General features: G+C 46.4%; 1 protein-coding gene across 2 annotated transcripts in view; it reads right to left on the reverse strand.

Annotated features, from left to right (window-relative positions):
* The window catches only part of TLN1 (talin 1), a 690,102-nt gene that overhangs the window by 251,761 nt on the left and 424,297 nt on the right, over positions 1-14,044 (reverse strand). For both annotated transcript variants that reach the window (XM_033937496.1, XM_033937486.1), the window contains 3 exons: positions 13,012-13,140; positions 7,883-7,985; positions 7,562-7,770 (listed from right to left, as the gene is read on the reverse strand). In XM_033937496.1, the coding sequence (XP_033793387.1) occupies positions 7,562-7,770; positions 7,883-7,985; positions 13,012-13,140 (441 nt within the window). The remainder of the gene's footprint in view (positions 1-7,561; positions 7,771-7,882; positions 7,986-13,011; positions 13,141-14,044) is intronic.

Below are 14,044 nucleotides of genomic sequence, written 5' to 3' on the forward strand. Positions count from 1 at the left end.
GTGAGAAGCTTGACTGGATGCGAGGTTGAGATCGGGGCAAGGGGATCCATACCGCCAAAGAGCTTTTCCACCTGAACTCGACGATGCTTGCGGGCTCGAGGTTGAAGGGTAGCACAGAAAGTACACGATTCCGGATGATTGTCAGGTCCCAAACACTGAATACATAACGGATGTGGGTCAGTGAGGGAGATCGCGCGCTGGCAACGGCTACACTTTTTGAAGCCTGTGACTGGTCTGGACATAGGTGGGAAGATGGCTTCAGCAAAATCAAAACCCGGCGGAGGAGGCTGCAAAGCAGGCCCCATCGTGACAAAGAAATAAAATTAAAGTTTTGGTTTTTTTTTTAAATATTGAAATAAAAAAACAAACGTGCAAGAAAACACAGCAACACAGTAAAATAAGAAAACACGAGCCGCGGTGAGAGAAGGTTTGAAGTTTAGAACCAAGTCTAGCACAAAGCGTCGAAAACACAACTTCTTGGCTCTGCGGAAAACAGAGAACTGAGGAGACGTGCACCCTTGTGTGGGCGGGAAGGCGCATCCACAGTGCAGCAGTCGCGAACTTTCTAAGTTCTGCAAGCAAATCAGCTTGCGAAGCTGTCCGCATCGGGGCTCCGTGGTGATGTCACCCACAGGTTGAGAATAGGCTGCCTGCTTGTCCTGGGATAAAGAGTGTTATGTATTTTATTTTGCAAAAAGTCAAATTTGCAGAATCGAAATGCTATGTTTTTGACATAGTTTCAGGTCATTGATTGAACCATGTCAACGAAAAGTGTGCGATTTTCCAGTGTGGAACTCCGAGCTGTCATGAAGTTCCTATTTCTGCAGAAGAAAACTCCAAGGGAACTCCATGAATGCATTGTGGAGGTATCCAAGGGATTAGCAGCCTAGTGCCTAACCCTCAGTAAGCCTGGTTCTGAGAGAGAGGTTGTAGAGGCTCAGCATTAAAGATCGTTTTTCACAGCACCTGTGAACTACTTACTGTCTGGGAAAGGTAAACTTGGGTTTCAGTAGGTTATATCATTGCTCAGCAAAATCAGTTAGGCAATAGTGTAGCCTTTAGAGTCTCTGTTAGGGTTTAACATAAAAGAGTGTTTTAGCCTAGATTAGTGTTTTAGGTTGCATTTCAGGGCATTATATCAGATTAGGGCACAAATAGCTGTTGAGGAAAGGCTCTGGTGTTAATTCCCTCTTGCCCACCCCAAGGCAGAGCCTTTTGATTTATAGGCTCTTCAGCCAACCTGGAACAGGGCATTGCTTTGGTTAGGATTACTCTACCCTTTCTTTTTTCTTCCAGGTGTAAGTACTTCTGCAAACATCAAAGAACACCCCCTAAGAGTTGTAGTTAATGAGAGAAAAGACCTCAGAGACCTTTTAAAACTACTGCACTGTATGAAAGTGATTAAAATAGTCGGTCATGTCTCGATCACTGGTCAAAAACTCTCGATGCCATAAAATTTTAATAAGCAATTTTATATGAATGAAAAAGCAGTGCAACTTTAATTTAAATGAATGGCACTTAACGTCTCCATAAGCACCACTGCAACCATCAGCATCAGATGTTTTAAGCCCAACGAAATCTCTGTTTCGCCACTAGAGATGTGGCTTCCTCAGGAGTGATGCTGCAAAACTTGGTTCTCAACCGGCTTTCAAAAATGGCGCTCGAAGCCAGATGAGAACCGAGCTCATAGAAACATAGAACATGATGGCAGAAAAGGGCCACGGCCCATCTAGTCTACCCACACTAATGGCCCACCCCCTAACTACCTCCATGAAGAGATCCCACATGCCAATCCCATCTTTTCTTAAAATCTGGCACGCTGCTGGCCTCAATTATCTGTTGTGGAAGATTATTCCAGCGATCAACCACCCTTTCGGTGAAGAAATATTTTCTGGTGTCGCCATGAAATTTCCCACCCCTGATTTTCAACGGATGCCCTCTTGTTGCCGTGGGTCCTCTTCCACCTCGATACGGCATGTGACATATTTGAAAGTCTCTATCATGTCTCCCCTCTCTCTGCGTTCCTCGAGTGAGTACAGCTGCAACTTACCCAGTTGTTCCTCATACGGAAGATCCTTGAGTCATGAGACCATCCTGGTGGCCATTTGCTGAACCGACTCAACTCTCCGCACATCTTTTTGATAATGCGGCCTCCAGAATTGCCCAGAAATAGCTAAGAAGAAAAATTACAAAAAATAATAATAATAAAAAATTTTTTTTTAAATTGAATCAGGTTGGGCAGACTGGATGGACCATTCGGGTCTTTATCTGCCGTCATCTACTATGTTACTATGTTCACAGTATTCCAGATGGGGTCTCACCATAGATCTGTACAACGGCATTATGACCTCGGGCTTACGGCTGACAAAACTTCTATGGATACAGCCCATGATTTGTCTAGCCCTGGATGAAGCTTTCTCCACTTGATTGGCATTCTTCATGTCTTCGCTAATGATCACCCCCAAGTCACGTTCTGCTACAGTCCTTGCTAGGATCTCACCATTTAGGGTGTAAGTTCTGCATGGATTTTTGCTGCCAAGGTGCATGACCTTGCATTTTTTGGCGTTGAAACTTAGTTGCCAATTCTTTGACCAATGCTCCAACAGGAGTACCGTATTTTCACGTAGATAACGCGCCCCCGTGTAAAACGCGCACACGGGTATAGCGCGCGGAAAACACAAATTTATGTTCAGAAATTTTTATATACCGCGCATGCTGCCCGACTCTCCCGTCGCCGCCCGACTCTTTCGCCCGCCCCGACTCTCCTCTGGCCACCCCGACTCTCCTTTCGCCCGCCCCGACTCTCCTCTCCCCCTTGAAGTCCTGTCCCCACCCTGATGCCCCCCCCACCGACGTCCGATTCACCCCCCCCCCCCGCAGGACCGCTCGCACCCCCACCCCGAAGGACCACTCGCACCCCCACAGCCTCCCGACCCCCCCCCCCATCATGTAGAAGCTCCTACCGGTGTCCTACTGCTTTCTCTTGGCGGTCCCGGCCCTTCCGTGAGCCCTGCGCCTGCGCTGCTTCCTCTTCCAGCGGTTCGCCCTTTCTCTAATGTCAATCCCTCTTGCACCGCCGACTCCCCGACACGATCGGGGCAAGAGAGAACTCAAGCCCTCTTGCCCCAGCCAACCGCGGCACCCCCGACACGATCGGGGCAAGAGGGAGCTCAAACCTTCTTGCCCCCCCGACACGATCGGGGCAAAAGGGAGCCCAAGCCCTCTTGCCCCGCTGACTCCCCAACTCCCCGACAATATTGGGCCAGGAGGGAGCCCAAACCCTCCTGGCTACGGCGACCCCCTACCCCCACCCCGCACTACATTACGGCAGGAGGGATCCCAGGCCCTCCTGCCCTCGACGCAAACCCCCCTCCCCCCAACGACAGCTCCCTCCAAGAACCTCCGACCGCCCCCCCAGCCGACCCGCGATCCCCCTGGCCGACCCCCACGACACCCCCACCCCCTTCCCTGTACCTTTGTGTAGTTGGCCGGACAGACGGGAGCCAAACCCGCCTGTCCGGCAGGCAGCCAACGACGGAATGAGGCCGGATTGGCCCATCCGTCCCAAAGCTCCGCCTACTGGTGGGGCCTAAGGCACCTGGGCCAATCAGAATAGGCCCGGGAGCCTTAGGTCCCTCCTGGGGGCGGGGCCTGAGGCACATGGGCCCAACCCCGATATTGTCGGGGAGTTGGGGAGTCGGCGGGGCAAGAAGGCTTGGGCTCCCTTTTGCCCCGATCGTGTCGGAGGGGCAAGAGGGCTTGAGCTCCCTCTTGCCCCGATCGTGTCGGGGGTGCCGCCGTTGGCTGGGGCAAGAGGGCTTGAGCTCCCTCTTGCCCCGATCGTGTCGGGGGTGCCGCGGTTGGCTGGGGCAAGAGAGCTTGAGCTCCCTCTTGCCCCGATCATGTCGGGGAGTCGGCGGGGCAAGAGGGCTTGACGTTAGAGAAAGGGCGAACCGCCTGAAGAGGAAGCAACAGGCGCAGGGCTCACAGAAGGGCCGGGACCGCCAAGAGGAAGCAGCAGGACACCAGTAGGAGCTTCTACATGATTGGGGGGGGGGGGTCGGGAGGCTGTGGGGGTGCGAGCGGACCTTCAGGGTGGGGGTGCGGGTGGGAGTGCGTGCGAGCGGTCCTTCGGGGTGGGGGTGCGGGTGCGTGCGAGCGGTCCTTCGGGGTGGGGGTGCGGGTGAGCGGTCCTGCGGGGTGGGGGTGCGAGCAGCCCTGCGGAGGGGGGTGAATCGGACGTCGGGGGGAGAACTATGTAAAAAAACATTTATATAGCGCGCTCACGCGTATACCGCGCAAGGTTATGCACGGTTTGTAAAAACACGTATAACGCGCGCGTTATATGCGTGAAAATACGGTAGGTCCTGCGTCATACTGTCGGGCATTGAGCTTTTGTCAGGCACTTTGCTTTCAACTGTTGTGCGGTTGCCTACCATGTTGCATAGTTTGGTGTCATCGGCGAATAATGTAATTTTACCTCGAAGCCCCTCAGCCAAGTCTCTTACGAAGATGTTAAATAGGATCGGGCCCAAGACCGAGTCCTGCGGCACTCCGCTGATCACCTCCGTCGTAGCGGAGAGGGTACCGTTTACCACTACCCTCTGAAGTCTACCTCTAAGCCAGTCCCTAACCCATGCGGTTAATGTTTCACCCAGTCCCATCGAACCCATCTTGCTCAATAACCTGTGGTGTGGGACGCTATCAAACGCTTTGCTGAAGTCCAAGTACACGAGATCCAGGGACTCCCCTATATCCACTTTCTTGTTACCCAATCAAAGAAGCTGATTAGATTTGATTGGCAGGACCTTCCCTTTGTAAAACCATGTTGATGGGGATCTCGTGGATTCTCCTTGTTTAGGATCGTATCCAATTGACATTTGATTAGTGTTTCCATAAGTTTACTCACTATCGATGTGAGACTCACCGGTCTACAATTCTTAGCCTCCGTCCTCCATCCTTTTTTGTGGAGTGGAATGACTTTAGCCATTTTCCAATCCAATGGGACTCTTCCTGTCCTTAGGGAAAGATTGAAGAGCGCGGATAACGGTTCCGCCAGGATGTCACTCAACTCCCTGAGCACCCTGGGGTGTAGTTTGTCCGGTCCCATAGCTTTGTTCACCTTGAGTCTTGATAGCTCCCCGTAGACACTGCTGGGCGTAAACTCGAAATTTCAAAACAGGTCTTCCGAGTTTTCCCTCGTCGGCAGCTGAGGGCCGGATCCCGGCGCCTCGCAAGTGAAGACCGAGCAGAAGTATTCATTTAAAAGTTTGGCTTTGTCGGAGTCCGATTCTACATAGTTCCCGTCGGGTTTCCTAAGGCGTACTATCCCATCTGTGTTTCTTTTTCTGTCACTAATATACCGGAAGAAGGATTTATCGCCCTTCTTGATGTTCTTCGCAAGATTATCCTCCATTCGGAGTTTGGCCTCCCTGACTGCCCTTTTGACCGCTTTTGACTTGGCCAGATAGTCTTCCTTGGATTCTCGCTTCCCTGATTGTTTGTAGATGATGAACACTCTTTTCTTCTTTTTTATGAGGTCTGAGATCTCCGCAGAGAACCACTGTTGTCTATTGTTTCTTCGCCGTTTACTTACTGATTTGACGTAGTGGTTGGTTGCTTCGTGTAAGGTTGATTTCAGAGTTGACCAAATTACCTCTACATTATCCATTTCGGCATGGTTTTGCAGTGTCCAATGGACGAAATCTCCCATGCTTTCGAAGTTTGTGCCCTTAAAGTTGAGGACCTTGGTTGATGTGCTTGACTTAGTGAAACCTTTCCTGTAGAGAGGAAAACGGTGATGAAATTCAAAAAAGCGTGGAATAAATACAAAGGAACTTTAATTAGAAAACAAACAAATGATATAAATTAAAGAACTAAGGCTGGTTTTGGACAAACTTGTATGGTTTGTGTCCCATATGTGGTGATTTGGTGTAGGATGGACTTGAGAGGGCATCAATGGGAACTCCACTAACTTGGAATATGAGGATGTTACTGACCAGACTTTATAGTAGATATCCTGCAAACAGGAAGGTTGGATAGGCTGGAGTGAGCTTAGATGGAAACTTCAGCAGTTGGCATCTAGGACAATAGAAGTCTATGACCCAGACATATCAAAGAGGAGACAAAATCACTTAATCATGTATTTCTAATGAGAATAACTAATGGGCAGACGAGAGAGCGAGTTGTCAGAGGTACAATTCTAAAACAAAATCCATACAGAAAGCAACCATTCACACTGAAGAACTAGAGTAGCAAAGTTAGACAAAGACATAAAAACAACAACTAGGTCAGTAGGCGTCCGAACTAGAAGAACCTGATTCAAGAATTCACTTGCCTGTTGAAATAGCCATGTCTTAACTGCTGCTTTAAAGCGTGGGAGGGAAAGTTCTCCATGGATTAAGAAAGGCAGTGAATTCCAGAGGCACTGTGGCACGCAGACTCATGGTGAGCCACTCGCAAACTGGGACTGGAAGGGATGGTGCCGCTTAGATGCAAGGCTTTGCAGGCTGAGCTTAACCTCTACAAATTATGCATAAGACAGAATACTGCTGTTCGCTTAATTTTCAATTTAAAGACGATGGATCATGCGACACCTTATTATAGAGAACTACATTGGTTATAAAGTTTTACTTGGTCTTGCACCTAATTATTTAGTGATGCAATTTACTTTTGTCAACCATAGTCGTTCATTGCGTGCTACTGCATTTTTGTTTTTCCTACTGTTTGCAGCTGTGAATATAAAAGATTTTTTCGGCGTTTATCATCATTTTAAGTCACCAGTTGGGATGTCGAATTTTGTCTATTATTAACTGTCTCCACTTCTTATATGCATTTTAGGAAATTGTTGAAAGCTAGTTTGGTTTGTGAAGTTTCTGGAGAACTGATTTATATTTCACTGTGATTGTTCAGTTCTCTTTGTTTGTCAAACCACCTAGGTTTTGCGGTATACAAATGGGATTTTGTGTTATGGTGCTTTTAGGTTCATAATCCTCTGAACGCATAAGCTGTCAAGAGTCATAATGTGCACACTACCCTAATGCCTTCTTGAAAGCTCAGCATCGTCTTATTACTGCTACTTCTCAGGGCTTTTACAATTCCTTTACTTTTTGCAAGGATCAAGACTGTGCTTGTCCCATAACTTTTTGTTACTTTTGTTTCACTACCCATTCCAAAACAGCAATCCAGTGTCCCTTATTTCTTGAGTTCACTTCTTGGAGCATCACATCATGATCTTGAGTTTTACAAATTCCTTTTCACTGAGAAAGGTTTTAATCATTTACCAGGTGTTTCAAATGTCTCCCCTTTCCCTCTAGATCTACATCTGAACATCTAAGCCTTCTCTCACATGGCTTTTTGGTTACCCTTTTATGGATAGCCTCTATCCTTCTGAAGGAACTGAATGCATCACAATACTGTAGGGATCTCACCCACACTAGTTCTCTCTCCATGCCCCAACACCTTAACAATTGCCTCATGCTCTCTCTCTCTCTCTCTTGGTTGATTCACATCAGCTTCTCACTCCCCCAAATGTTTGGTCTAGGATGAACAGATGCCTTACCTGGGCAAGTCGCTGCTGGCTCTCGGGATCTCCTGGCTTGCATACAGCCCTCTTTGCCTCTTCAATCAAGTTGCCTGCTTTGTCCATCACATCATTGGCACACTCCAGCATCGCACTCTGCACTTGTGGATCAGAAGTGTTGGCAGCAACACCCCGTGCAGCCTGGCTCAGAGCACGTAAAGCCTGGGCCACATCCCGGGCAGCAATCCCTGACGATTACAAAGGAAATTAATAGTTAAAACAGGAAAGCCGAATCCTGCACAGCAGCATCTCAGTCCAAGTCCTTGACCAGCCTGAGGAGGAGCTCTTTCCCCTCCATACCTGTATAGTTTTCATTGCCCTGTGTCACCTCTCCCAGCAGCTGGGCAATAGCTGAGCTCACAGCCTTTGTACTGCTCCCCAGGTCTTGGGCACATTTTTCCATCTGTAGAAGACAGGATCACTTGCTTTAACTCTTACATTTCTCCTCTCTTTTTATACAGACCCCAACCACTTCTGTTCCTAGAATTACTAACAGGGTAAACATACTTCCAACAGAGGTAAGATACTTAGTTGCTTTTAGTGGTAATTTCTGACAGGTCAGACAGTACAATCTCTGATGAAAATTAGCAATGATACGGTCTATTTTTATTGCAGAAGATGGAGAAATGGTATAAATTTAACGCTCACAAAGAAGAGAGAGCTTTAATTGAATAGCAAAGGCATTAAAGAAATGCAGCCAAGATACCCTGAAATGCATATACTAAAGCCTCCTCAGTGCAAAGCAACCACTGAAATCTCTGACTTTTAAGCTAAGTCTTCTTTTTTCTCTGCACACAGAACTGCTACAGAATGGCATAATTAAGGCCTTTAATTACCCCAATCAGATTGCATTCAAGTGCCCTGTAGTACCTTGAAGAATATAGACGGAAAAAGGGAACTACCTTGCCTTGTAACAATATATTGACGTTTCACTTACAAGATAGTAAACATCTTTCATCAGGATTCAAGAGAAAGGAGAGGCTACCTGCAGATGTGCAAAATGCAGAAACAGGAAGATCTCACTCCAGTCACTAGCTTCCCAGGGGATGTAAATTACAGAAAATTTATCTGGAATACTGAAGGTTTGCATTCACTGGATAGTGCTATACACAAAATGATTGAGATGATTATACTAATGAGAAATTAGGTCCTACCTGCTAATTTTCTTTCTTTTAGTCCCTCCAGACCAGCACAGACAGATGGTTTACACTCCTCTACCAGTAGGTGGAGACTGAGAACACACTGAATTCTATCAGCAGTACAAGTCCCCCTTAGAATCAGTCTGACTAATAGCCAACAAGGAACTCTATGAACTGATCAACTGTAAGAACAGAACTAAAAAAATGTTTTTTTGTAAATTGGAACACAACTGTTGGAAAAAGGATTGGAACAGGCAACAAACACCGTCTTCACAGTTTGCCTGCTAAACCAGATGAATCAAATGCCATTGCTCCACAGTAAATTCTTACACTCCCCATGAGAAAAACAATCCCATGGAAAAAAAACAACTCTTTGTATCTGCCAGAAAAAACACTGGGTTGGTTCTGTGGTGGTCTGGAAGGACTAAAAGAAAGAAAATTAGCAGGTAGTCCCCAAGTTGATTGAACACTTATCAAAATACTAAGCGATTTACAACAATAAAATGGGGGTAAGAACAGAATTTAAAACAACAATAATAAACAGACGAAATTTACTCAGACAAACAAAACTCAAAGTAAATGTAATAAGAACAAGAGGGAAAAGGGGGAGAAAACAAAAGGACTAAGGGGATCAATGAGAAAAGAATAGTAGCATGGTTAGCCAAAGGCATCAATGAATAGCACCTTTAAATTTGTCTCTGCTCGAAGATAAGTAGGTAATGCATTCCAGAGTGTGGGTGCAGTAACTGAGAATTTCTCTTTCTTTAGCATTCCTCCAAGCTGGCACAGATAGATGGAACATACCAAAGCAGTATCCACCATGGCTGGGAGCCCGGAAGGGCGCCACAAGAATTCACTTGCCAAAAACAGCATCCCAACGCACCTGAACTTCAACCCAGTAGTGACGCACAAAGGAATGCAGATAAGACCAGACTGCTGCCCTACAAATATCCATCAGGGGCACAGGAGAACTCTCTGCCCAGGATGCCGCCTGACCTCTCATAGAATGAGCTTTAAGAAAATCAGGAACTGACTTCTTCTGAAAAAGGTACACTGAAGTGATAGTTTCCTTAATCCAGCTGGCAATGGAAGCTTTATAAGCACCTTCTGCCAAGATGTTGAGAAGGTGAGTCTCCACTCACCATGAGAAGTGCTGTCTCTTGTGCCACCAAACGACTCTTGGTTCCTCCGATGACTGAAGTAGGCTATTGTTGTGGCAATGTCAGAGAGAACATGCCTACCAGGAAGGAATGATAAGGCAGCACGTGCTAACTTAATGGTCTCCAGAACGTTGATCAACCACGAGGCCTTCTCTGGTGACCAGCTGCCTTGAGCTGAATGACTGAGACACTAGGCTCCCCCAGCTGAGAAGACTAGCATCCATGAGAAGAACTGTCTACCGGGGCTAATCCAGACTCACTCCCTGGATTATATTGTGGGCCAGGAGCCACCAACGCAGACTGTAGCAAGCTAGACTGCAAAGAAGAACCAACATGTCCAAATTGTGGGACTTTGGGAACCACGTCTGAAGAAAAGCATACTGAAGGGGACACATGTGAGCACACGCCCACTGAACCACTTCCAACGAGGCTGCCATCAAGCCCAAGACCTGAAGAAATTCCTGCGCTTGGGGACAGCCTGAGCCCATCAGAGATCAAATTTGCAAATGCAACTTCTGCACCCATGCTTTGGAAAGAACACCCTCCCCAGATCGGTGTCGAACTCCATGATACTCCAAGTGTTGTGGTGGGTTCAAATGACTCCTGGAGGAGTTGACTACCCAGCCCAATGATTACAGCAACTCCACTATTTGGCCGTGACATGTGTCTCTCCTGGAAGGACTTTGCATGAATCAACCAGTTGTCCTGGTACGGATGAACCAAAATGCCCTTTGCATAAGGCTGCTGCCACTACTACCATAATCTTGGAGAAGGTACAGGGAGCTGTGGCCAAACCAAATGGAAGAACACAAAACTGAAAATGACATCCCAAAATCACAAAGCGAAGGAACTGCTGATGAGATTCCTGAATAGGAATTTGGAGGTACACCTCTGACAGGTCAAGAGAAGTGAGAAACTCCCTAGGTTGCACAGCCAGAATCACGGATATTAGGGTCTCAATGCAAAAAGAGGGGACCCAAAGTGTCTGGTTCACCCCCTCGATGGGCAAAAGGATCCCTCTTTCTTGGGCACTAAGAAGTAAATGGAATATCATCCGGTGTGGATATGCTGAGGGGGGCACTGGAATTACTGCCTTGAGACAGAGCAACCTCCTTAGAGTTTGATGAAACACTCGTTTCTTCCACAAGAACTGACAAGGGGAGGAGATGAAAAGATCTGGCAGTTGCCAATCGAACTCAAGAGCATACCCATCGCAGATCACCTCCAGGACCCATTGATCTTCTGTGATCTCAATCCACTTCTGGCAAAAGTCCCTCAAACGGGCTCCCACAGGAACCAGGGGAAGGACCCGAACACCGTCATTGAGCAGGCCGAGAAAAGATGAAGACTGGAAGAGTCATGGCCTCCCCGGTATGCACCTCGAAAGGATTGCATATGCTGGAAAAAATGACCCCTGAAAAAAGAGGCTGCAGAAGACACCCTGCCAGGACCGTATTGGTGGAACTCAAAGAACCAACCTTGGCTAGAACCTCCCCTATTGGACTGCTTAAACTTGTCCTCTGACAACCAAGGTACTTTGGAGTTTCCTAAACTCTGGACCAATTTATCCAATTCCTCTCCAAAGAGAAAAGAACCCTAAAAGGGAAATTGACTGAGCTTAGATTTCGAGACCAAGTCTGCCAACCAGCTACAAGGTACGTCTAATAGCCATCACCAAGGTCATACTCTTGTTTTGTTTTCGATCCAATTGTCCCCAAAGAGCTCAGAATGGGTTACAAGATGACATACATAACATACATTTAACAGGTTATAATTTGCCATAGTTACAGTATGAGTATACTATCTGGTCCAGGCAATTTGCTACTCTTCATAAAAAGATAAGAAGTGCCTCTGCTGGGTCAGACCAGAGGTCCATCGTGCCCAGCAGTCTGCTCGCGCGACGACCCAACAGATCCTGGACCTGTGTAGTAGTCCTCTATCTATATCCCTCTATCCCCCTTTCTTTCAGAAAATTATCCAATTCCTTCTTAAACCCTAATACCGTACTCTGTCCTATCACGCCCTCTGGAAGCTCATTCCAGGTGTCAACCACCCACTGGGTGAAGAAAAACTTCCTAGCATTGATTTTGAATCTGTCCCCTTTCAGCTTTTCCAAATGCCCTCTCGTTCTTGTAGTTTTCGAAATTTTGAAGAATCTGTCCCTCTCCACTTTTTCTATGTCCCAATACCATCTTCCAGCTTTACCAAGATTTGTTTCAGTTTCTATGAATCATCAACATTGAATATCATTTCTAACAACTCTCCTACATCTTTCTTCGTGAAGACCAAATCAAAGAATTCATTTAATGTCTCCATTACAGACTTATTTTCCCTGAGTGCCCCATTTATCCAACTAATTATTTTCCTGGTTTCTAGCTTCTTTTCTACGTCTCTCCTTGCCTTCCATATCAGCGCTTTCATTTAACTTGCCATTGCTTATGCTGTTTTCTGTTTTCAGTCAGATCCTTTTCCCATTTTCTGAAGGGTTTTCCTTTAATGCTAATACCTTCATAAGTGCATAAGAAAATAGAAAACCAGAGACACTACAGCTTCCTGGTGTCCTCTACAGAACTAGGCTGGAGAACAATAAGAGTGATGTTATGAGCATTCCTCTCAGACTTTAGATATTATGCCAGCTAACTGTGCTTGAGGTTGAGAATGTCAGAAGGAAGCTAAAGAGGAGAAAACGCCTAGCAATACAACAGTAATCAATGCCTTCCTAATTTCACATCTGGCCCATAACCCTTATGAAGGTTAAAATCCTGCCATTACAAATCCCCCCACCCCCGCACAGCTCTATGATATGCCACCACAAATGAGGCAAATAAGGAGCCTGGATAACTTTAGAATGCTGAATTCTTTTTAAACAGCAATACCATGATGCATTGAATAAAGACACTCAGAATATAAATGTATAGATAGACAGACATATAGATTTCTAAAAGATATATACCTTCACACCAAACTGTTGGTTTTTTCCTCCTTTGATCATCTGCTTCACTAGCAACCTACATACATGCATGATCTACAATTTCCAATATACCTGGAGCTGCTTTACTTTCAGATAGGGTAAGTCACTCACTTCCAATAAAAATAGGTTATATCTGTCAGAGAGGAGGCTCTTACTCACCGTTTCCCCAGGAAGAGGCTTTAATTTGCCCTCTCTGGCAGCAGCCTTTGCCTCCTGTAGGTCTTGTTCAAGGTTACGGATTAAGTTCAAAGCAGAGTCAATCTCCAGGGGGCCACATGCTTCTTGAGCCTAAAAGGGCAAAATGTGCAACAGTTTATGAGAACCAGAACCTCTTATGTATATTCAGAATCTATGGCCAGCCAACAACTTCAGCAAAAGGTTCAAACAACTGTACACAAACATGGTTTAATGGGACAGAATCAGCATGAGTTCAGCCAAGGGAGGCCTTGCCTCACCTCACCTCACCAATATGCTACATTTCTTTGAAGGTGTGAATAATTATGTGGATAAAGGAGAGCCGGTTGACGCAGTGTATTTAATTTAATGCAGAGTTTATATAGCGCTAAATCATCACACTGGCTTCGAAGCGGTTTACAAGAGAACAAATAAAAATTGACTTATACAATGGTCAAAAATCTAATCAGGTACTTTAAGTAACTTCCCTCTCTGTCCCAATGAGCTTACAATCTAACTGTAGTGCCTATGAAAAGGAATGAACAAATAATTATCCTACATAACAGGCACAGATAAAGGAATATAATGAAGAAAAGAAGAGGGAATAATAATAATACAGTGTAGAGAATGATACGGTTGCTTTTACCCGCAGGTAACCCGCCAAAGCGGTGGTGAAAAAACTGTGTTCGCCGTGGCTACAGCCCGGTGGAGCAGTGAATGGCCTTGTCCCCGCAGTTAAGGGAAGAAAAGCACACGGTCACCTATCGCACTCTCTCCCTCCTTACTGCCGCCCTCCGCTGAGTCTAAACATCTCCCTACTCACTCCCTATCCCTTACCTTCATGGCCGCGATTTCTAAACTGCCTTCTTACAGCAGCTGGAGCATTGAAGGTGCGTGTGGGTGCCGTATATGTCATCTCTGACGCAACCAGAAGTTGCATCAGAGACAACCTTTCCGGCAGCCATATGCAACTTCAACGCTCCGGCTGCTGTAAGAAGGCAGTTTAGAAATTGCCGGT

This window comes from Geotrypetes seraphini, chromosome 1 (assembly GCF_902459505.1).
Source record: "Geotrypetes seraphini chromosome 1, aGeoSer1.1, whole genome shotgun sequence".
Taxonomy (NCBI): domain Eukaryota; kingdom Metazoa; phylum Chordata; class Amphibia; order Gymnophiona; family Dermophiidae; genus Geotrypetes; species Geotrypetes seraphini.